The 18,492-nt window shown below is 46.1% G+C and overlaps 1 protein-coding gene across 1 annotated transcript in view; it reads left to right on the top strand.

Annotated features, from left to right (window-relative positions):
* DEGS1 (delta 4-desaturase, sphingolipid 1) overlaps positions 1-15,602 on the top strand; it is a 44,404-nt gene extending 28,802 nt beyond the window's left edge. Inside the window, exons 2-3 of the mRNA XM_082252076.1 lie at positions 2,572-3,314; positions 15,259-15,602. Of these exons, the coding sequence (XP_082108202.1) occupies positions 2,572-3,314; positions 15,259-15,405 (890 nt within the window). The 3' untranslated portion in view covers positions 15,406-15,602. The remainder of the gene's footprint in view (positions 1-2,571; positions 3,315-15,258) is intronic.
* Positions 15,603-18,492: the final 2,890 nt, after the last annotated feature.

Here is an 18,492-nt window from a genome sequence, read left to right as displayed (position 1 = left end):
TAAAAGTACAAAACTTGTTGGTTAAGCTCCTTTTTAACTAATTTTTATATATAAACAGAAAAAAACCCTTAAAAGGACTTTTTATACTTGTAATACATCCAGCATGTATTCACAGCTTTTCATTTTTTTTCCACATTTTATGTTACAGACTTATTATTATTTTTTTCTTAAAATTATACAAATACCCCAGAATGACAACATGAAAGTTTGATTAAAATCTTTGCAAATTAAAAATAATAAAAAATCACATGTACATAAGCATTCCTTGCCATGACTCAATTGAGCTCAGGTGCATTCTGTTTCCACTGATCATCCTTGAGATGTTTCTACAACTTACTTGGAGTCTACCTGTGGTAAATTCAGTTGATTGGACATTATTTGGAAAGGCACACACCTGTCTATATAAGGTCCCACAGTTAACCGTGCATGTCAGAGCACAAACCAATGAAGTCCAAGGAATTGTCTGTAGACCTCTGACAGAATTGTATCAAGGTACACAAACCTTTCTGCAGCATTTAAGGTCCCAATAAGCACAGTGCCCGCCATCATTCCTAAATAGAAGTTTGGTATTTCCAGGACCCTTCCTAGAGCAGGCCACCTGGAAAAACTGATTGGGGGAGTAGGGCAGGGCTTGACTAATTTGCCTGAAATCTAGGAGCAGGCTAAAAAAGTTAGGAGCCAGTTTTTTTTTTTTTTAAACTAACAACCAAGCTTTATTTAATAAAACGGATAGAACCTCACTCTCCTCTATAGCGCAATTGGATGGAAACAGACTGTCAGTCTCTTTCCATCCGATGCCATCGGATCCGATCCACGGGATGGATAGAAAATAGAACCACCATCCGTCTGTTTTTGGTGGACAGGATCAGATGGCGGCAGATTACTGCTCCATAGAGGAGAATGAAGGGTCCGATCAGGTCTGCCATAAAAACTGACTGGCGGACCTGTTCAGACAGCCTGTGTGAAAGGGGCCTTCGGCTGTGGCACTGTGATGAGGGGAAAAAAAGATTATATATACACACACACACACACACACTTTTTTTTTTTTTTTTTTACATTTTATTTTTTTTCAATAAATTAATAATAATAACCCCACTGCCTGTCCACTTACCTTTTAAGCAAAGGTAACTGGACAGAGAGATGAAGCCTGCAAAAACTTCCCTCTCCTCTCCTCAATGCCTTTCCATCTCCTTCCAAACAGAACAGGCATTACTCCCGGCCACCACAAGAGGGCGCCAGTTCCCCAGCCTCTCTCATCTCACAGAAGAAGGCCGAAAAGCTGGGGCCTCAATTTTTAGACGGCGCGGAAGTCCGTGCACTCGGAAGGAGGTGGGGGCGCAAAAGGGACAGGACACCTCCTGCAGGGCACCACAGGCGCCAGGTCGCTAATTCTAGTCGCAAATGCGACCTGGCGCCTGGGGATTGTCGAGCCCTGGAGTAGGGCATTAGTCGGGGAAGTGACCAAGAACATGATTGTCACTCTGACAGCTCCAGCGTTTCTCTGGTAAAAGGAGAACCTTCCAGAAGAACAAACATCTCTGCAGCACTCCACCAATCATGTCTGTATACAGTTAGTGGCCACTCAGTAAAAAGGCACATAACAGCCCGCCTGGAGTTTGCCAAAAGTCACCTGAAGGACTCTGACCATGAGAAACAAAATGGTCTGACGAAACAAAGATTGAACTCTTTGGCCTGAATGGCAAGCGTCATATCTGGAGGAAACCAGGCACTGCTCATCACCTGGCCAATGCAATAACTACGGTTAAGCATGGTGGTGGCAGCAGCATGCTGTGGGGAGGTTTTTCAGTGGCAGGAACTGGGAGACTAGTCAGGATCGAGGGGAAAGATGACTGCAGCAATGTACAGATGCCCTTGATGAAAACCTGCTCCAGAGCACTCTGGACCTCAGACTGGGGCAAGGGTTCATCTTCCAACAGGACAAGAACCCTGCGCACACAGCCAAGATAACAAAGGAGTGGCTACAGGACAACTGTGAATGTCCTTGAGTGGCCCAGCCAGAGCCCATACTTTAACCCAATTGGGACATCTCTGGAGAGATCTAAAAATGGCTGTGCACCAAGGCTCCCCATCCAACCTGTGGGAGCTTGAGACGTCCTGTAAAGAAGAATGGGAGAAACTTCCCAAAAATGGGTGTGCAAAGCATGTAGCATCATACTCCAAAAGGCTGGAGGCTGTAATTGGTGCCAAGGTGCTTCAACAAAGTATTGTGCAAAGGCTGTGAATAGTGTGTGTTTTTTCCGTGTGGTTTTTTTTTTTTTTTTTTTATATAAGTTGCAAAGATTTCAAACACATTGTCATTATGGGGTATTGTGTAGAAATTTGAAAAAAAAAATAATGAATTTTAATCCATATTGGGAAAAAGTGAAGCGCTGTGAATACTCTCTGGATGCACTTTAATATAACTTGTATATTGAGAAAGGAGAGAGCCTGTGCCCACACACAGAAGCTTAGTCTGTATTTTGAGTTTTGGATTGTTTGCCATAAAAAAAAATAAAAAAATTTTTTTGAACGAAACACTACAATCTAATTTTTTTTTTTTTCCTCTTTTAGCAAAATATCCTGAAATAAAGAGGCTTATGAAACCAGATTACAACCTGTTATGGATTGTGTCACTGATGGTGCTCGCACAGTTTATAGCTTTCTACCTAGTGAAGGACCTGGAATGGAAGTGGCTCATGTTCTGGACATACGTGGTGGGAAGCTGTGTCAGCCACTCCATGACCCTGGCCATCCATGAGATCTCTCACAATTGTGCCTTCGGAAACAGTAAAGCCATATGGAACCGGTGCTTCGGAATGTTTGCCAACTTGCCTCTCGGCCTCCCCTACTCGATCTCCTTCAAGAGGTACCATATGGATCACCATCGCTACCTGGGAGGTGATGGCATTGATGTAGACATTCCCACTGACTTTGAAGGCTGGTTTTTCTGTACCTCTCTGCGAAAGCTCATTTGGATCATCCTGCAACCACTCTTCTATACCATAAGGCCCATCTGTATCAACCCCAAACCTGTCTCCCGCCTGGAATTAATCAACGTGGTGATTCAGTTTTCTTTTGATGCTCTAGTTTACTACTACTTGGGGATTAAATCTGTAGTGTACATGCTGGTTGGCTCCATACTTGGTCTTGGACTTCATCCAATTTCAGGCCACTTTATAGCTGAGCATTACATGTTTCTGAAGGGCCACGAGACCTACTCTTACTATGGGCCCTTAAACTACCTAACTTTTAATGTTGGCTACCACAATGAGCACCATGACTTCCCCAGTGTTCCCGGAAAGAACCTGCCACTGGTAAGTTCATTTTTTTTTTTTTGGTTCATGCTTGTTTTTCTTTTCTTTTGTAGGATATACATTGTTTTAGCAGCCCCTGTGTGATGGGTGTTTTCTGAACATCACTGTGTAAAGTAGTGCAATAATTTACAATAATAAAGAACCTCAGCACCTGAGTTTTTCTGACACAAAAATAAGCCAGAACTTTTTTTTATATTATTATTATTATTATTATTATTATTATTATTGCTGTCCTTGTCCCTGTTTGAGAGATGCACTCACTAACTATCCTGATCACCATTTTCACTGGGAATGAAAAGGAGTAGAAATTCTAAATATTGAGTTGTCACCAGAACACGAATAGAGGTGACTTCTTCCAGTGAAGACACTTCTTCCTGTAACGACTGGCTGAGAGGAGTTCCCTCACTTTAGATATCCTCTCACTTCCTGTTGGGTCTATGGGACAGGAATTGACAAGAAATCTACTTAATGAGACACATTTGGCAAAAAAAATATTTACAGAAAAACGGTGTTACAAAGAAGTAGAGACCTTAAAGCAACAGGGAAAAAAAGATGAAAATGAGAATAGTTGTCCTGTTTCAGCAGATTTCAGTCAATGAGCGAGGTGGTAAATTGGCTTTCATAACTTAATAGCTCTTTAGTTGCTTAGTGCTACATGAGAGCTACCACAATGTGTTGGCCTTTCTTTGACAGAGGCCATCTGACCAATTAAGTGTCTGAGGGTTGCTGGGATGTCGCCAAATTTTGACCAGGTCCCAGACACCGTTTTTCTGTAGGCATTCATATCTCTGCACACCTACTATTTACAGTTGCTTAACATGCATGAAATTGGCTTTGAAATGGCTACAAATGTTAGATTTTGGATGCCCAGTTTGCTTAAGGGGAGGAATTGGACCGGTTCTGCTCCCAGTACTCCTAGTTTAAAGATGTTTGGGCTCAAAATGCTACAAATTAACTTGGGGAGATAAATATGTCCATATTATGTCTGTGCGGTCATGATGGTTGCATACAGCTCTTCATGGGCCCAATGAAACCAACCATTACAATGAGCATATAGGCCCAGGATGGGGCAATGCAACATGACAAATTTGGCATCCTTTCCGATAGTCAAATGAAACGGAGTGCAACAGGTCATAGACTCGAGACCAAACGCCTATCAAGGACCCAGAGTTTTTCATGCATGTGTATATACTACTGCAGATATCTGGATTAAATCTTTGAGCTGCAGAGTCACTGCTTGGAGGAGGGGAACTGAGCTGCAGAGTTACTGCTGGGGGGGGGGGGGGGGTAGAGGCTGAGCTTCAGAGTCATGCTTCGGTGGAGGGGCTTATCTATTGAGTCACTGCTGCAGAGAATCTGGGAGGGGGGGGGGCGGATTAAGGCTAAGCTGGTGTGTCACTGCTGTGTGGAGGGTGGAATTGCAGTGTCAGTACTGTGAAGGGAGGGATGAGCAGCATGGTCACTGCTGAGAGGGATGCAACTGAGCTGCAGTGTTCCTGCTTTAAGGTTGGTCTGAACTGCAGACTCCTTTCTGCTATAGGGGATGGGGGCTTGAGTTTGCAGAGTCATTAATGCAAGGGAAGTTCAGCTGCAGAGTCATTGTTAAAGGGAAGGGGGAAGTGAGCTGCAGATTCACTATTATGAGGGTGAGGTGCAGGGCTTAGCTGCAAAGTTACTTTTGCTTGGAAATAGGGGGTGGGGGGTTTGGAACTGAGCTGCAGAATTACTGCTGTGATGGGTTGAGCAGGGTGTGCATAGTCACTGCTGGTAGAAGGAGCTAAGCCATTGAGAGAACTTAATAGAATATTTGAAATTTTAAATGAAGCTGTTCCTTCAAAAAGCATTTGTTTGCTTGCCCCTCTGTTTACGCTGCTAGACTCCTTCTTTTTAGGCCCTAAATTGCTAGAACCCCCATCTCCCCCCTCATTGCGCCTGTTTTTTTCTCGTTCATCGACGGACACGGCTCCTAATATTCTTAACCATTGGGTTATACTGCCCCCTACAAGAGTAGGACACTAGGCAGAAAGTCTAGCTATGCCCATGGGCAGTCCCAGGGGGTATACTCACTCTCTGCTATAGGCACTCAGTTTTTTTTTTTCCTGCCTAGTAAGGATCTAGTTTCCTGCTGGGATCTTTGGTCCTAGCAAATTTTTCTCCTGTATTTTTCCTGTGAGGTCTACAATCAACTGCCAAATTGGGCGATGGGCTGGATGGAGAGGAATTTTCTATCTGGAGAGGTTCCTGGTATGGTGAGTAGCTGGGCCCCCCCCCCTCTCCCCCTGGAGGGTTTTGGGGTTGGCATGGGCCTCTCCTTTGGGATGGTCAGACCCCCAGGTTCCCTTCAGGCACCCCCTCTTTCCAGTGTGCACCATCCTACCCCCCCCCCTTCACATATGCTGGGGCTGTTTTGGGTGGCCTGGGGTGGGGGCAGGGCGCTATCTGGCAATACCTGGTAGGGGCTCCTACCAGAGCTCCCCCCATCCTTCATTCCTGGGTCTGTTCTTAAGGCCTGGATCCCTGTAAGCCTCGTGGTGCCATGTGGGGCTGCCATTTTGTTGTAGCCTGTGTTTCTATACATGGTGGCCATTTTGCTGTGGTTTGCCATGACAGTGGAGCCCTGTGGGTGGCTATTTCGGCGGTGGGAGCCCCTCATCCCCTGGTGCTGACTCCTGGATCACTGGGTCCCAACCATCCGTCAATGCACTAACTGTGGTTCTGGGGTCCTTTGCGTTCCGGCAGGTGGTGGCTTTTGGGCGACGGGATGGCAAAAAGCGCCCCCCTGCCTCATCTGTCTCATCAGATCCTAAATCTGATTCAGCCGCCACGGACGTGGGTCACTCTGCGACCACGCGCCCTGAATCTTCAGATAGTGAGGAGGTTTCTTCCATTTCTGCAACTGCGCATGAAAAGGTGCTGGTGGACGCACTGATTGTATCTGTGCATGAGACTTAAAGATGGAAGATGCAGCTGCAATGGAGGCGCAGGTTTCCCTTTGGCACTTGCAAGCCATCCAGAGCAGCAAAAGGTGTTTCCCTTCCCTGCTATTGACAGAATTGTGGCTAAAAAGTGGGGACGACCAAAGTGTCCCTGTGGGGTCCCTAAGCGATTTTACTAGGCGTTGCCTAATATGAGGAGTCCCTTCTTGAGAAGTGACTGTTCCACTGGTGGTGGACCCTCTGGTTTCCAGATTGAACAAGGCAGCCATGATTCCGGTTGAAGAGTCCCCGGCCTTTAAGGATCCGGCTGACAGGAAAGCGGAGGCTGTGGCCCACAATGTACACTCTGGCTGGTTCGGCAATGATGCCGATATTCACCATTGCCCTAGTATCGCAAACTCTGACCAAGTGGGCAAAGCTCTTACACTGTGACCTGGAGGGAGAACAGCTGCCCCCCCCCCCCCCCAGCCTATGCTGAGCTAGCAGTTGGTCCAGGGGCTGCAGTTTGTCTGTGATGCCTCTGAATGCGGCTCCCCTAGTGGCTCGACTCTGTTTTGGCAGTGGTCCAGGTGATGTCTATTGGCTCAAGTGCTGGTCTGCGAACCAGACTTCTAAAAAAGGCCTTGACTGATCTTCCTTTTCAAGGCGATCGCTTGTTTGGAGCTACCCTGGATGACAACATTAAAGGTCTCGCAGGGGGGGGGAAGAGTACTTTTCTTCAGCAGGCTGCTAAGGGCAAGGAATCTCGTCGTACACGTGGGCTTTCCTTCTCGGCTCAGAAGTTTTTTTTTTTTTTTTTTTTTTTCGCTCCTTAGGGTCGACTAAGGGCTCGAAAGCCTTTCAGGGCCGCCTCTGGAGGATCCAAACTAACCTGGTCTGACAAGCCGATAGCCCTGGTGCAAGAAAAGTGGGTCCACAAAATAAATTCAGTCCGGCTACAAGATCGCTACAATCTCTGTTAATGGGAATCTACATGGCAATTTCAGTACCTGTGACACTATACTAAAATTTTAAAATAAATGTATTATAAATTTCCGAAAATGTATTTCCATATTTATTACAACCCAATAAAAACCATTGCTTTAAATGAAAATACTACACATTTTTAACAATTCCCTTTAGTGGACTAATATAACCATATTGCAAGTATTTGAAACTTAGTGGGTGGTATATTTCCAGCTGGGTCCTAGACTCCTAGGTATTCTATCTAGCTGGAAATATACCAGATATTTGCAATATGGTTGTATTTGTCCCCTAGAGGGAATTGTTAAAGATTTGTAGTATTTTCATTTAAAGCAATGGTTTTTATTGAGTGTTGTAATAAATATTGATATATTTTAAGATCTATTTTAAGAAATTTGTAATGCATCTATTTTGAAAATTTAGTATAGTGTCAGTTAGAAAAATTGCCATGTAGGGTCCCAGTAACAGGAGTTTTTCTTGTTAAATAGATTTGGGATGAAGGCAAGCACATCCCCTGCTATATGGGCTTTTAAACTTTAAGGGTTGATTGTCCCAGTTCTGACTATGGAATGTTTACTGGGTTTTTACTCAAACCTGTTCAAAGTTCCCAGGAAGGACGGTAAGGTACGTCCATTCCTGAACCTCAAGGCGCTGAACTGCTTTTGTGCGGGTGCAGAAGTTCAGAATGGAATGGGAGTCTATTCGGACGGTGGTGGCATCCCCGTGTCAGGGGGATTGCCTCGCCTCGATCGACATCCAAGGATCCTTACCTTCACATTCCAATATGTGCCAGGCACGAGCGTTTTCTCCACTTTGCCGTGAGAGTGGAGCATTATCACTTTGTGGTGTTGATTTTTGGTCCCGCCTCTGCTCCTCGGGTCTTCACAAAAATGTTAGCCCCGGTGCTAGCATTGTTACGCCAAAGGGGGATCGCGGTACTGGGCTACTTTGATGATCTCCTTTTGTGAGCGGAGTCTTCTGCTCTGGTGGGAAACCTGGAGATCACAATACGAACTCTGCGGGAGTTTGGCTGGACTCTGAATTCTTAGAAGTCTGCTCTGGTTCCATCCACGAAGCTGAACTATCTGGGCATGACTCTGGACTCGGCCTTATCCAGAGTGCGCCTTCCTCCTGGACATACTCCAGAAATTGCAGGCTGCAATTTTGTCTCCTGCTGTCCAGCAGATGGTCATCCTTCTGGACTTGCATGCGGGTGCTGGTATCTACTTTCGAGGCGGTCCTGTTTGCACAGTTACATACGAGGTCCCTGCAAAAGAAGATTCTGACCAAATGGGACAAGACTCTGCAGTCTCTGGACAACGCAGATCCGGTCGAGTCGGAACAAGAGTCCCTGATCTGGTGGCTTCATTCTCTGGTGCTTCGGCTTGGCAAATCCTTCCTCCTCTTGTATTGGACAGTGGTCACCACTGATGCCAGCCTGTCCTGCTGGGGAGACCTCCTCGGCAAGCATTCTGCTCAGGGCATCTGGACGCTGGAAGAGTCCACACTACCGATCAATGTCTTGGAACTCCAAGCGATCAGATGGATGATTGGACGGATCGTCTTGAGGGTTGTCCAGTGCGCATTCATTCGGACAATGCCACGGCCGTGGCTTATGTCAATCAACAAGGGGGCACAAGAAGTGTCCTGGCAGCCGGCATGCTAAGGTGGGTTAGAACGGTTCGTTCCAGTCCTCTGCTGTACACTTTCCCGGGCTGGAAAATTGGCAGGCAGATTGCCTCAGTCAACAGGCGTTGGACCAAGGGGAGTGGTCCCTTCATCCGGAGGTGTTTCAACTATCTCCGGTGGGGCACCCCCGAGGTGGATCTGTTGGTGTTTTGGCTCAAGAGAAAGGTGCAGAGGTTTGTGGCTTGGTAAAGGGGTCCTCTGGCGGATGCCACAGACTTTGTTGGCCCTGTGGGATCAGTATCGTCTGATTCATGCCTTTCCTACTTAAAAGCTTCTGCCAAGACTTCTCTGCAAGCTCAAAGCAGAAGGAATTCCGGCCGTCTTAGTGTCCCGGACTGGCCTCACCAGGCTTGGTACGCCGATCTGATGCGGCTGGTCGCCGACGTTCCTTCGAAGCTTCCTCTCAGGGAGGATCTGCTGTCCCAAGGACCAATTTTCCATCCTCCTTTACAGTTCCTGGCGTTGACGGCTTGGCTGTTGAGCACCAGGTGCTGCAGGATACGTTTTTTTTTATCGGAGTCTGTAATTCCTACCCTGTTGAAAGCTAGGAAATCTACTTCTAAAAAGATCTACCATCGTACGTGGAAGACGTACATGGCGTGCTGTGAGTCTCTTGGGATTCATCCTCGATCTTTCTCGGTGGCTCAGGTCTTGACCTTCTTTCAAAGGGGGGTTGAACAGAAATTGGCCTTGGGTACCATCAAGGGCCAGGTGTTTGCTTTTGGCAGTCTTCTTCCAATGACCTTTGGCCACACACTCCCTGGTGCATACATTGGTTCCTCCAGTGCGGGCTCCGTTGCCGCCTTGGGATCTCAATTTGTTGCTTTCGGTTCTCCAGAAGCCTCCCTTTGAGAACCATAGGGGATTCCCTGCTTACACTGTCCCGGAAGGTGGCCTTTTTGGTGACTATCACCTCTGCGCACAGGGTGTCGAACAGGCGGCGTTCTCCTGCCCACCTTACCTGGTGATTCACAAGGATAAGGTGGTCCTTTTGCCCCTGCCCGTTGTTCCTTCCAAAGGTTGTCTCTGTTTTTCATTTGAATGAAAACCTTGTGTTGCCTTCCCTGTGTCCCAGGCTTAAATACATGAAAAGGCAATTGCTTTGTATGCCTTGCAAGTTTTTGCAGGCTGCTGTTTAAGAGAACATGATCCTCTGAGGGTGTCCTTCCCCCCCCCCCCCCCCCTTTTTTTTTTTTTTTTTTGGGCAGCATAACCCAATGGTCAAGAAAATTCTGGGGCTGTGTCCATCAAACATCAGAGAAAAGGATTTTACGGTAAGACAAACTTCTTTTCTCTGTCGCTCATTGACAGACGTAGTCCTCGTTGATTCAACACACTCGGGTTATGCTGCCCTCTACAGGAGTAGGACTAGACAGGAAAGAAAACGTTCTGGCCACACCCTAGGGGCAGTCCCAGAGGGTATATCCTCTCACTTCCTGCTCTAGCAAATCAGTTTTTTTTCTGTCTAGTTAGGAGTAAGGACCTAGATACCTTGCTGGGATCTTCGGTCCTGGCAGGATTTTTTTCTTAGAAAAGATTTTTTAGACAGCTTTTTTTTCTCCAGTGTTCCTGTGAGATCTTCAAGCAAGAAAGCTGAACTGGGCGACGGGCTGGATGTTGAGATCCAGTGGTCACCCCAGTTCAGCCTACGAGCGCGTGCAGGCCATAGCTCCGCGCTGGGTCGGCCGCGACATAGTCCCACTGGACGGGGACTGACCCTGCGAGTTAAACGTCTCGCCGAAACGCCTAAGACCATGAGTCACGGCGTCCGTACTGGTCGACAGCCCTCCCACCTCAGTGGAGAGGGGTTCTGTCAGGAGTTGGCGCCCGCCTGGTTCCGGTATGGTGAGTAGTATGTTCCCCCTTTCCCCGACGGGTCTTGTGGTGAACGCGGGCCCCTCGCTGTAATGGTAAGGATGGGTCTTCCCTCTATCCTATAACATGTCACAGATCCCCCTGTTTGAGTGTGATTTTTGTGATCAAAAAGCCAGGAGGCTTGGTTTGGGAGCTGACAATCTAATTGCAAAGATGTTAAAATGATGAAGTCAGTGGCAGTACTAGAACTTTACTGTGATAGTATAAAGTATCCTACCTGTCAGAAGCCACAGGGCGATGTCTATATATGTATACTGCATTCCAGATCATTCCTCCAGCTAAACAGATGCCTCCCGACGGCCACGGACCGCATACGGCCCGCCAGGGTCCGGTACCGCCGACCACGCTGACCACCATGAGGTTGAAGGGTTGTGAGGCCGAGATCCTTCTGCAGACATGCCGCTATTCTGTGCAGGCCGCCGCCATTGTCTGGTAGTTCGCACGAGGCCGCCATTTTGGCGTAGCCTCGTGTCTCCAGCATGGGGGCGGCCATGTTTGAGGTGACTCAAACACCTCGTGGAGCTAGGGGAGGCGCCGGATGGCGTGCAGAGTGGCGGAGCCGCCTCCTTTCTTCCCGGGAAGCCAGCCAAAAGACTTCCTGTCTGTTCTAGACAATGCTGAAACAAGTTGCATTTTGAAACTCTGAGCAGTAAGTGGTGAGCTTTGGTCTCTCTCTATCTATCTATCTATCTATCTATCTATCTATCTATCTATCTATCTATCTATCTATCTATCTATCTATCTATCTATCTATCTATCTATCTATCTATCTATCTATCTATCTATCTATCTATCTATCTATCTATCTATCTCTCTCTCTCTCTCTATCTCTCTATCTCTCTATCTCTCAATCAGGAAGAAGCATTGGTGGACGCACTAGTTGTGCGGTTCGGGAAACCTTAAGACTTGAGGTTTTTCCAGCAGAGGCAAATAAAAAGGAATTTCCCTTTGGTACTAGCAGACCCACCAGGACGGTGAAGGTTTTTTCTTTACCCAAGTGTTTGGGTAAAAAGATTAAAGAGGTATGGGATCATTCTAAGCGTACCTTTACTAGTTCCAAGCGCATTACTAGATGCTATCCGTTTGAGGAATCCCTCATTAAGAAATGGACGGTATCACCAGTGGTGGATCCACCTATTTCCAGACTGAATAAAGCCACGTTTTTTTTCAGTGTACGACGCTTCGTCCTTTAAGAATTCGGTGGATCGGAAGGTAGAAGCGGAGTCCCGCACTATCTTTCCCTGATAGGATCAGCCTTTAGACCAGTTATTGTCATTTGATCTAGTTCAGACATTTACGGGATTGGTGCGCCAGGACCTGAAGGGGAAAGGTATCCCCCAGGCAACATCTGTTTTGATGGAACAGATTATATAAGGACTACAGGTTGTCTGTGACGCAGCCTTGGGTGCTACCCCCCTATTAGGGCATGCATCTATGTCAGCGGTAATCCTCAGACGTGTGCTGTGGTTAAAATGCTGGGTCAGCGTAAGTACTACAGGGAGCGGTAGTTACCGTTCCCTGAACAGATCATTTTCTTTACCTTTTCCAAAGATTAGCATCAGTTCCCCACAAGAATCGGATCCGGTTGAACGGACAGACCAAGGAGCCTCTAGCCGGGTGACTTCGGTCTCTAATGTTTAACCAGGAGAAATCACCACTCGTGATAGGAATCAGGTGTCTAAATGTGTGGGAACAGAGAACGATCCGACTTTGTCGGATTGCCAGGGCCAGATAGCTCTAGGGCAGCCTGGTTCGGATCCAGTCAGGCAATATCAGGGTGATGACGTAAGTCATTCGCCAAGGATTTCACCATCTGTGCATTCTTCACAGCATCCCGAAGGCGCGGAGATTGGTAACGCGCGCCCACGATGCTCCAGTGGACGCAGCAGACGCGCTGAACGGCCTGCAAAGGCAGTATCGGCTATTAAAGGGATTCCCTCATCTCAGATTGCTGCTGAGATTTCTCCGCAGGATGGAGATGGAGGGAACTCCAGTTGTCCTGGAAATTCTAGGCTAGCCTCGTCAAGCTGGTCCGGCCGACTTGGACATGCTAGTCGCGAACGTTCCTTGGGAACTTCTTCTCAGGGAGTGTCTGCGGTCTCAAGGACCGATCTTCCATTGTGCTTTACAATCGCTGGGTTTAATGGCCTGGCCATTGAGACCCAGGTACTGAAGGACAGAGGGTTGTCAGCTTCAGTTATTCCTACGCTAATTAAAGCAGGGAAAGCGACTTCCAGCAAGGTCTATTATCACACATGGAAGACGTATATCGCGTGGTGCGAATCTTTAGAAATTCCTCCACGTACCTATTCGGTGACCCAAATATTGGCCTTTCTGCGAAAGGGGGTTGAGCAGAAACTAGCCTTGAGCACCATCAAGGGTCAGGTTTCAGCATTAGCAATCTTCTTTCAGAAGCCTTTGGCTATTAAGTCCTTGGTGCGGAATTTCATCCAGGGGGTGTGGCACCTGGCTCCACCAGTCCGCGCGCCCTTATCGCCCTGGGATTTTAATTTGGTTGTCGGTTCTGAAGAAACCTCCTTTTGAAAGCATCAGGGAGATTCCCTTGTTTACTTTATTCCAGAAGGTGGCCCTCTTGGTGGCTATTACTTCTGCACGCAGGGTGTCAGAACTGGCTGCATTGTCAGACCAGTCCCCATATTTAGTGATTCAGAGGGATAAGGTAGTTCTTCATCCTAAGCCATCCTTTCTTCCAAAGGTGGTTTCAGGCTTCATCTGAATGAAGATATTGTACTACCTTCCTTGTGTCCTCAGCTCAATCATCATCAGGAACATGCGTTGCATTCCTTGGATGTGGTTCTGGCAATCAGGGTATACCTGAAGGCTACGGAATCATTCCGTAAGACGGATTCACTTTTTGTGATCACGGATGGCCCCAGAAAGGGGTTGCCTGCATCTGCCGCGACTATCTCCAAATGGATTAGACAGACGGTGGTACAGGCTTATTCTAGTAAGGGTCGGAATCCTCCGTTCCCTGTTAGGGCGCACTTCACTCGAGCGCTCAGTACTCCTGGGCTTTCCGCCATCAGGCATCAGTGGTCCAGGTGTGTAAGGCGGCCACCTGGTCGTCGGTACATACCTTTACAAAATTTTATAAGATTTAGGTGATGGCATCAGTGGATGCCTCATTTGGCCGCAAGGTTTGCAGGCCGCAATTTGAGGAGACCGGTGGTCTACCTCGAGGGTTGTTTTCTGTTAAATCTCATCTTTAATTGATGAGCATTGGAAACTTCTAGTTGGCACCGGTTGGGCCTTCTAGATTGGATTTGTTTTCCATTTTCCCACCCCTCATTTGTGGTACTGCTTTGGGACGTCCCGAGTGTGTTGAATCAACGAGGACTACGTCTGTCAATGAGCGACAGAGAAAAATTGATTTTTGTAAAATCTTACCGTAAAATCCTTTTCTCTTAAGCTCATTGACAGACGTAGTACCCGCCCCTCTGTTTTTGAGTTGGGTTGGGTTAAATTCTCTAAACACTCCTTTGTGACATAACTGATTTGCTAGAGCAGGAAGTGAGAGGATATACCCTCTGGGACTGCCCCTAGGGTGTGGCCAGAACGTTTTCTTTCCTGTCTAGTCCTACTCCTGTAGAGGGCAGCATAACCCGAGTGTGTTGAATCAACGAGGACTATGTCTGTCAATGAGCTTAAGAGAAAAGGATTTTACGGTAAGATTTTACAAAAATCCATTTTTCTACTGACCCCCCCCTATTTCCCTACTGTGCCCTGCTTGTGACGTAGGGATCGTGGTGGAAAGCACACAGTTCAGTGGGGAACACCAGAGTCAACAAGCCTCAAAATGTTAAAATGCTAAACAATCTTTAGCAAAGCTTTTGTCTTCAAAGAACCAGAGTTCTGTGGCACAGGCACCAGGACAGGTAAACATTGTTTTCTTAGCAGGCATGGGGTTCACCAGGCTGCCAACATCCTAGAATGTTTTATAATTTTTCTCCATCTATGTCCCAATGGAAAAGTATACAGCAGAAAGTGAGCGGAAAGCTTGACAAAAAAAAAAAAATCCCTTCTTAAAAATTTGTCCCTAGAACAGGTATCCTTGTCAGAGAATCTCATGCTCTACCTGTTCTGATGACTGCCATTGGGGGGGGGGAATTTGAGGGAAACCCCTTATTTCTAGCAATGGTCACCAGGACAAATGGGGTGAATCTCCCCAGCTTGGACATAGCAAGAAAAAGCCATTAAGGATTCTAACCCCCACCACTGTCCAAAACAGATTTGCACATACCTATCTTTGCTCTGGGAAATTGGGAACCTTTTTGAGGTGTTGGATTAAATAAGAAAGCTGCAACTGTCCTCAGAATAAACACTTCTATACACCAAGTCTTTGTACGGTGTAGCTGGAAGGACGCACAGTTTGTCCTGTTTGTATTGCTGTGAACCTTGACTCTGAGCTTTTAGTACACATTTATTACAATGTCACCTTGTCCTTTTTCTCCTCTCCACAGGTGCGGAAGATAGCGGCAGAATATTACGACCCCCTCCCACAATACACCTCCTGGGTAAAAGTTCTCTATGACTTCATAATGGACGATACACTCAGCCCATACTCCCGTGTCAAGAGGGAATTGAAGGGAGAGGTCAAGCAGGAATAATATGTGGACCGATGAGACTCTTAGGCTTGCATGGGAAGTTCCTACTCCTGCAGCTAGGACACAAACAAGCCCCCTAAGCAAGAGCTTGACATCTGGAGCTTCTAAATTTTTACACTCCAAATGCTTCTCCTATTTTCATGAACTAGCGATACAAAATTCTTGTCCTTTTTTCTGAGAGCAGGTATAAGAGTACGTGGGTTAAGAGGAAACTATAGGCTGCTATTTCGGTCATCCTGAAAATGCTAGTTGGGTCATGATTGGCTTCACCATTTAGGTTACAGATCCAGAACAAGCAAAGAGAGTCTGAATCTGTAATCCTTATGTCTGTTCCAATTTAATGGCTTATGTTTTAAAGCCATTGGGCACATGTGGGGAAACAGCGTAATAATTCAGCAATAGCAGCCTTCATGTTTCTATCATGAGGAGTTTCCAGTAAAGCTGAGGAATTGGATAATCTACCCATGCAGTGGAACCTTCCTGCACTACAAGCGATAAGGGCTTGTTTACTCAGAGGTACAGGGGTAAGGTATAATGTCTCACTCCTAGCTTCATGTGACCAATCCATTGTTTCCACCTCTCTAAGGTGCACTTAGCTGCAGTTGCATGCTCAGAATATTAGCTCTCCACTGTATGCGATGAGGTTGAATGACCACCAACAACCCAGAACAGAGGGTAAGTTTTACACCTTATCCCTAGACTAAATGAAGCAACTAGCTCTTGCAGTCTGGGGGGGGGTTGGTCAGGCTACTGCAGCGGTAGATTTTTTTTCTATTCCTGAACTTCAATTTTAAGTATCTGCCCATGTACAAGTTAGTGGTCTAGACGTGCTTCAATAAAGGACAATATTTATGTAACTACTGGCACCTACTAAGCACCCATGATTTATTCCTTTTGAGTTGCTCCTGGTATATGCACCATGTATGTACTTGGGAAAAGTCATACGTGATCTGCTGCAACCAACCATATTTTCTACACGTGGAGACCTCGGTTATCAAAGGGAGAAAGGAGAAAAAAAAAAAGAATTAGTCTTGTGCCGCGTAATCTCTGTCTGCACAATAAAGTCGCCACGTGGCGTGAACTGTCACGTTGTTCATTGGAGCTCCATAATCTTATCAGCTGTGTTCTTATTGACCTCTCTGCAAGGTCTGTGGCTTTGTCAACCTTCTCTACATCGTGGATTGAAACACTCAATCATGGAATAACTAAACCTCCAATAGTTTGTTTCTTAACTGGTGTCGTCGTCTTAGGTCGCTTTGATATGCCGCTTTGATATGCAGATAATAGAGTTAACGGCAAAGTGAAAGTCACATGAAACGTTCACCTGGATTCCCGGGACTCTAAGAACTGCTTTGGACTTTGTCCCTCAAACGCCTTCGTAGGTTAATGTTGCAGCACAATGGTAGGTTAGATATTTTTTTCCCAGTAAGAAAAGTTGATGAGTAACTGTCGCCCAAAGTTTCGCATCGAAGGCATTTTGCAAGCCTAAATGATTGGTTCACCGACTATTAGTTCAGGCTTTGGTGGGGATCCTTAATGTTCTGGCTCTTTTTATTGGGGTGCCTTAAATCTCTCTAGTCTTGCTGCTTTCTAGTATGTGTGTTAAACAAAAAAAAAAAAAAAAATTGAGACTCCATTGACAGGGGAAAAGGTCAGGAGCTGAGAACGCAACTGGAGCATCTTTGAAATGGGAATCTGGTTAACATTTTATATCTACCATCATTGGTAATTGGCTTCTTGTTTCTTTTTGAGAAGTCCCAATACTTTGTGGGTGTCTCAAGAATGGATCTACTTTTGATAATTTGGATAAGAGTTTTATGTTTCTCTCTAAAATGTCCAGTTGTGTTTCGGCCACAATCCATATTGTCAAATCCAAAGACAGTAGTCTCAAGATCTCTATTTGGGAAGCTCTGCTTGTCCTTGTAAACTCCTCAGTTCCTTGAATTGCAAGGCTGCTCTCACACAAAGAATTCTACTGTTCCCATAGTCATCAGTTTGCCGGGATTTAGATGGCAGCTCTCCTAAAGATAATGCAAACCCAACAGACATTCTAACCCTCCTAATTTAATGTAATTATTGGTTTCTGTATTTCCCTTGAATTTCCTGTTCTATGTGGCACCTGTCACAACCAGGAAGTGAGGATAATTCTGATCATCAGGGACACGGCAAGAAAAACTTGCCATGGTTTCTAACCTTTTTCAACTCAATCTAAAGCCAAAAAGTTGTGGGTAGACTTCTGTTTAGAACTGTTTTTCCTTTTTCAACTCTTACTTGGACCCTTTGTACATTACAGCTTAATGAAACCTGTAATTAAGAGTATTGCATTCAGTGATAAAGCAACTGTCTCTAAATGTGACAATGTACACATGCCTTTTCTAGAAACCTTCATAGCACATTATCAGATGCAGGAGCTCTGGTCAGGTCCTTTTTTTTTTTTTTTTTTTTTTTTTTCCCTTGCGGTCTTCAAACTGAGGAGTTTTCCAGGGTATAAACTTCTACATAAAAGCATAACTCTTGATCTTTCCTATCGTGGATCAGTGTTTGTATGAGCGACCTATAGGGCAGAGTTAATACCATAGTGTAGACGAGGTACCTCCAACTTGCTGTCCTGCTATTAAGGGACCACATCTTGTAACATTTCTGCTAGCCCTAGCACCTACTCCATTCACATGCTGGATTAGTGTCCTAAATGATTCTTTGCATAATTTTAAAATGTCCCACACATCAAAGCTGTAGCAAGGCTTAGAAAAAAAACCTCTTTGCAGTTCTCCTTGTGACCTATGTGGTGACTGACTTGTGACGAGGCACATTACCACCCCCCTCCACCTCCCCCAATTCCCAATCCAACAATGGACTTTTTCATTCTTCGTCTTGTTAAGATTCTGCAGCCATTGCAGAGGGATTGGCCCTGCTAATTAAACATGCAGCAAATGAACAAAAGTCCGCTATGATGGAGGGGTGTGCGTGGAGACCGGGAAGATAAGTGAGTGGAGCTGTTTGTAAATGGGGGCTCTCTACTTATTCATACAAGGAGCACCCCCCCCCCCCCCCAGAAAAAATGTATTAGTCGTGTGTGATTTTCCTCTTCAC

This window comes from Pelophylax lessonae, assembly GCF_965119305.1.
Source record: "Pelophylax lessonae genome assembly, chromosome: 3".
Classification (NCBI taxonomy): Eukaryota; Metazoa; Chordata; class Amphibia; order Anura; family Ranidae; genus Pelophylax; species Pelophylax lessonae.
The sequence above is the reverse complement of the archived record's forward strand: the minus strand, read 5'-3'. Positions and strand labels throughout refer to the sequence as shown.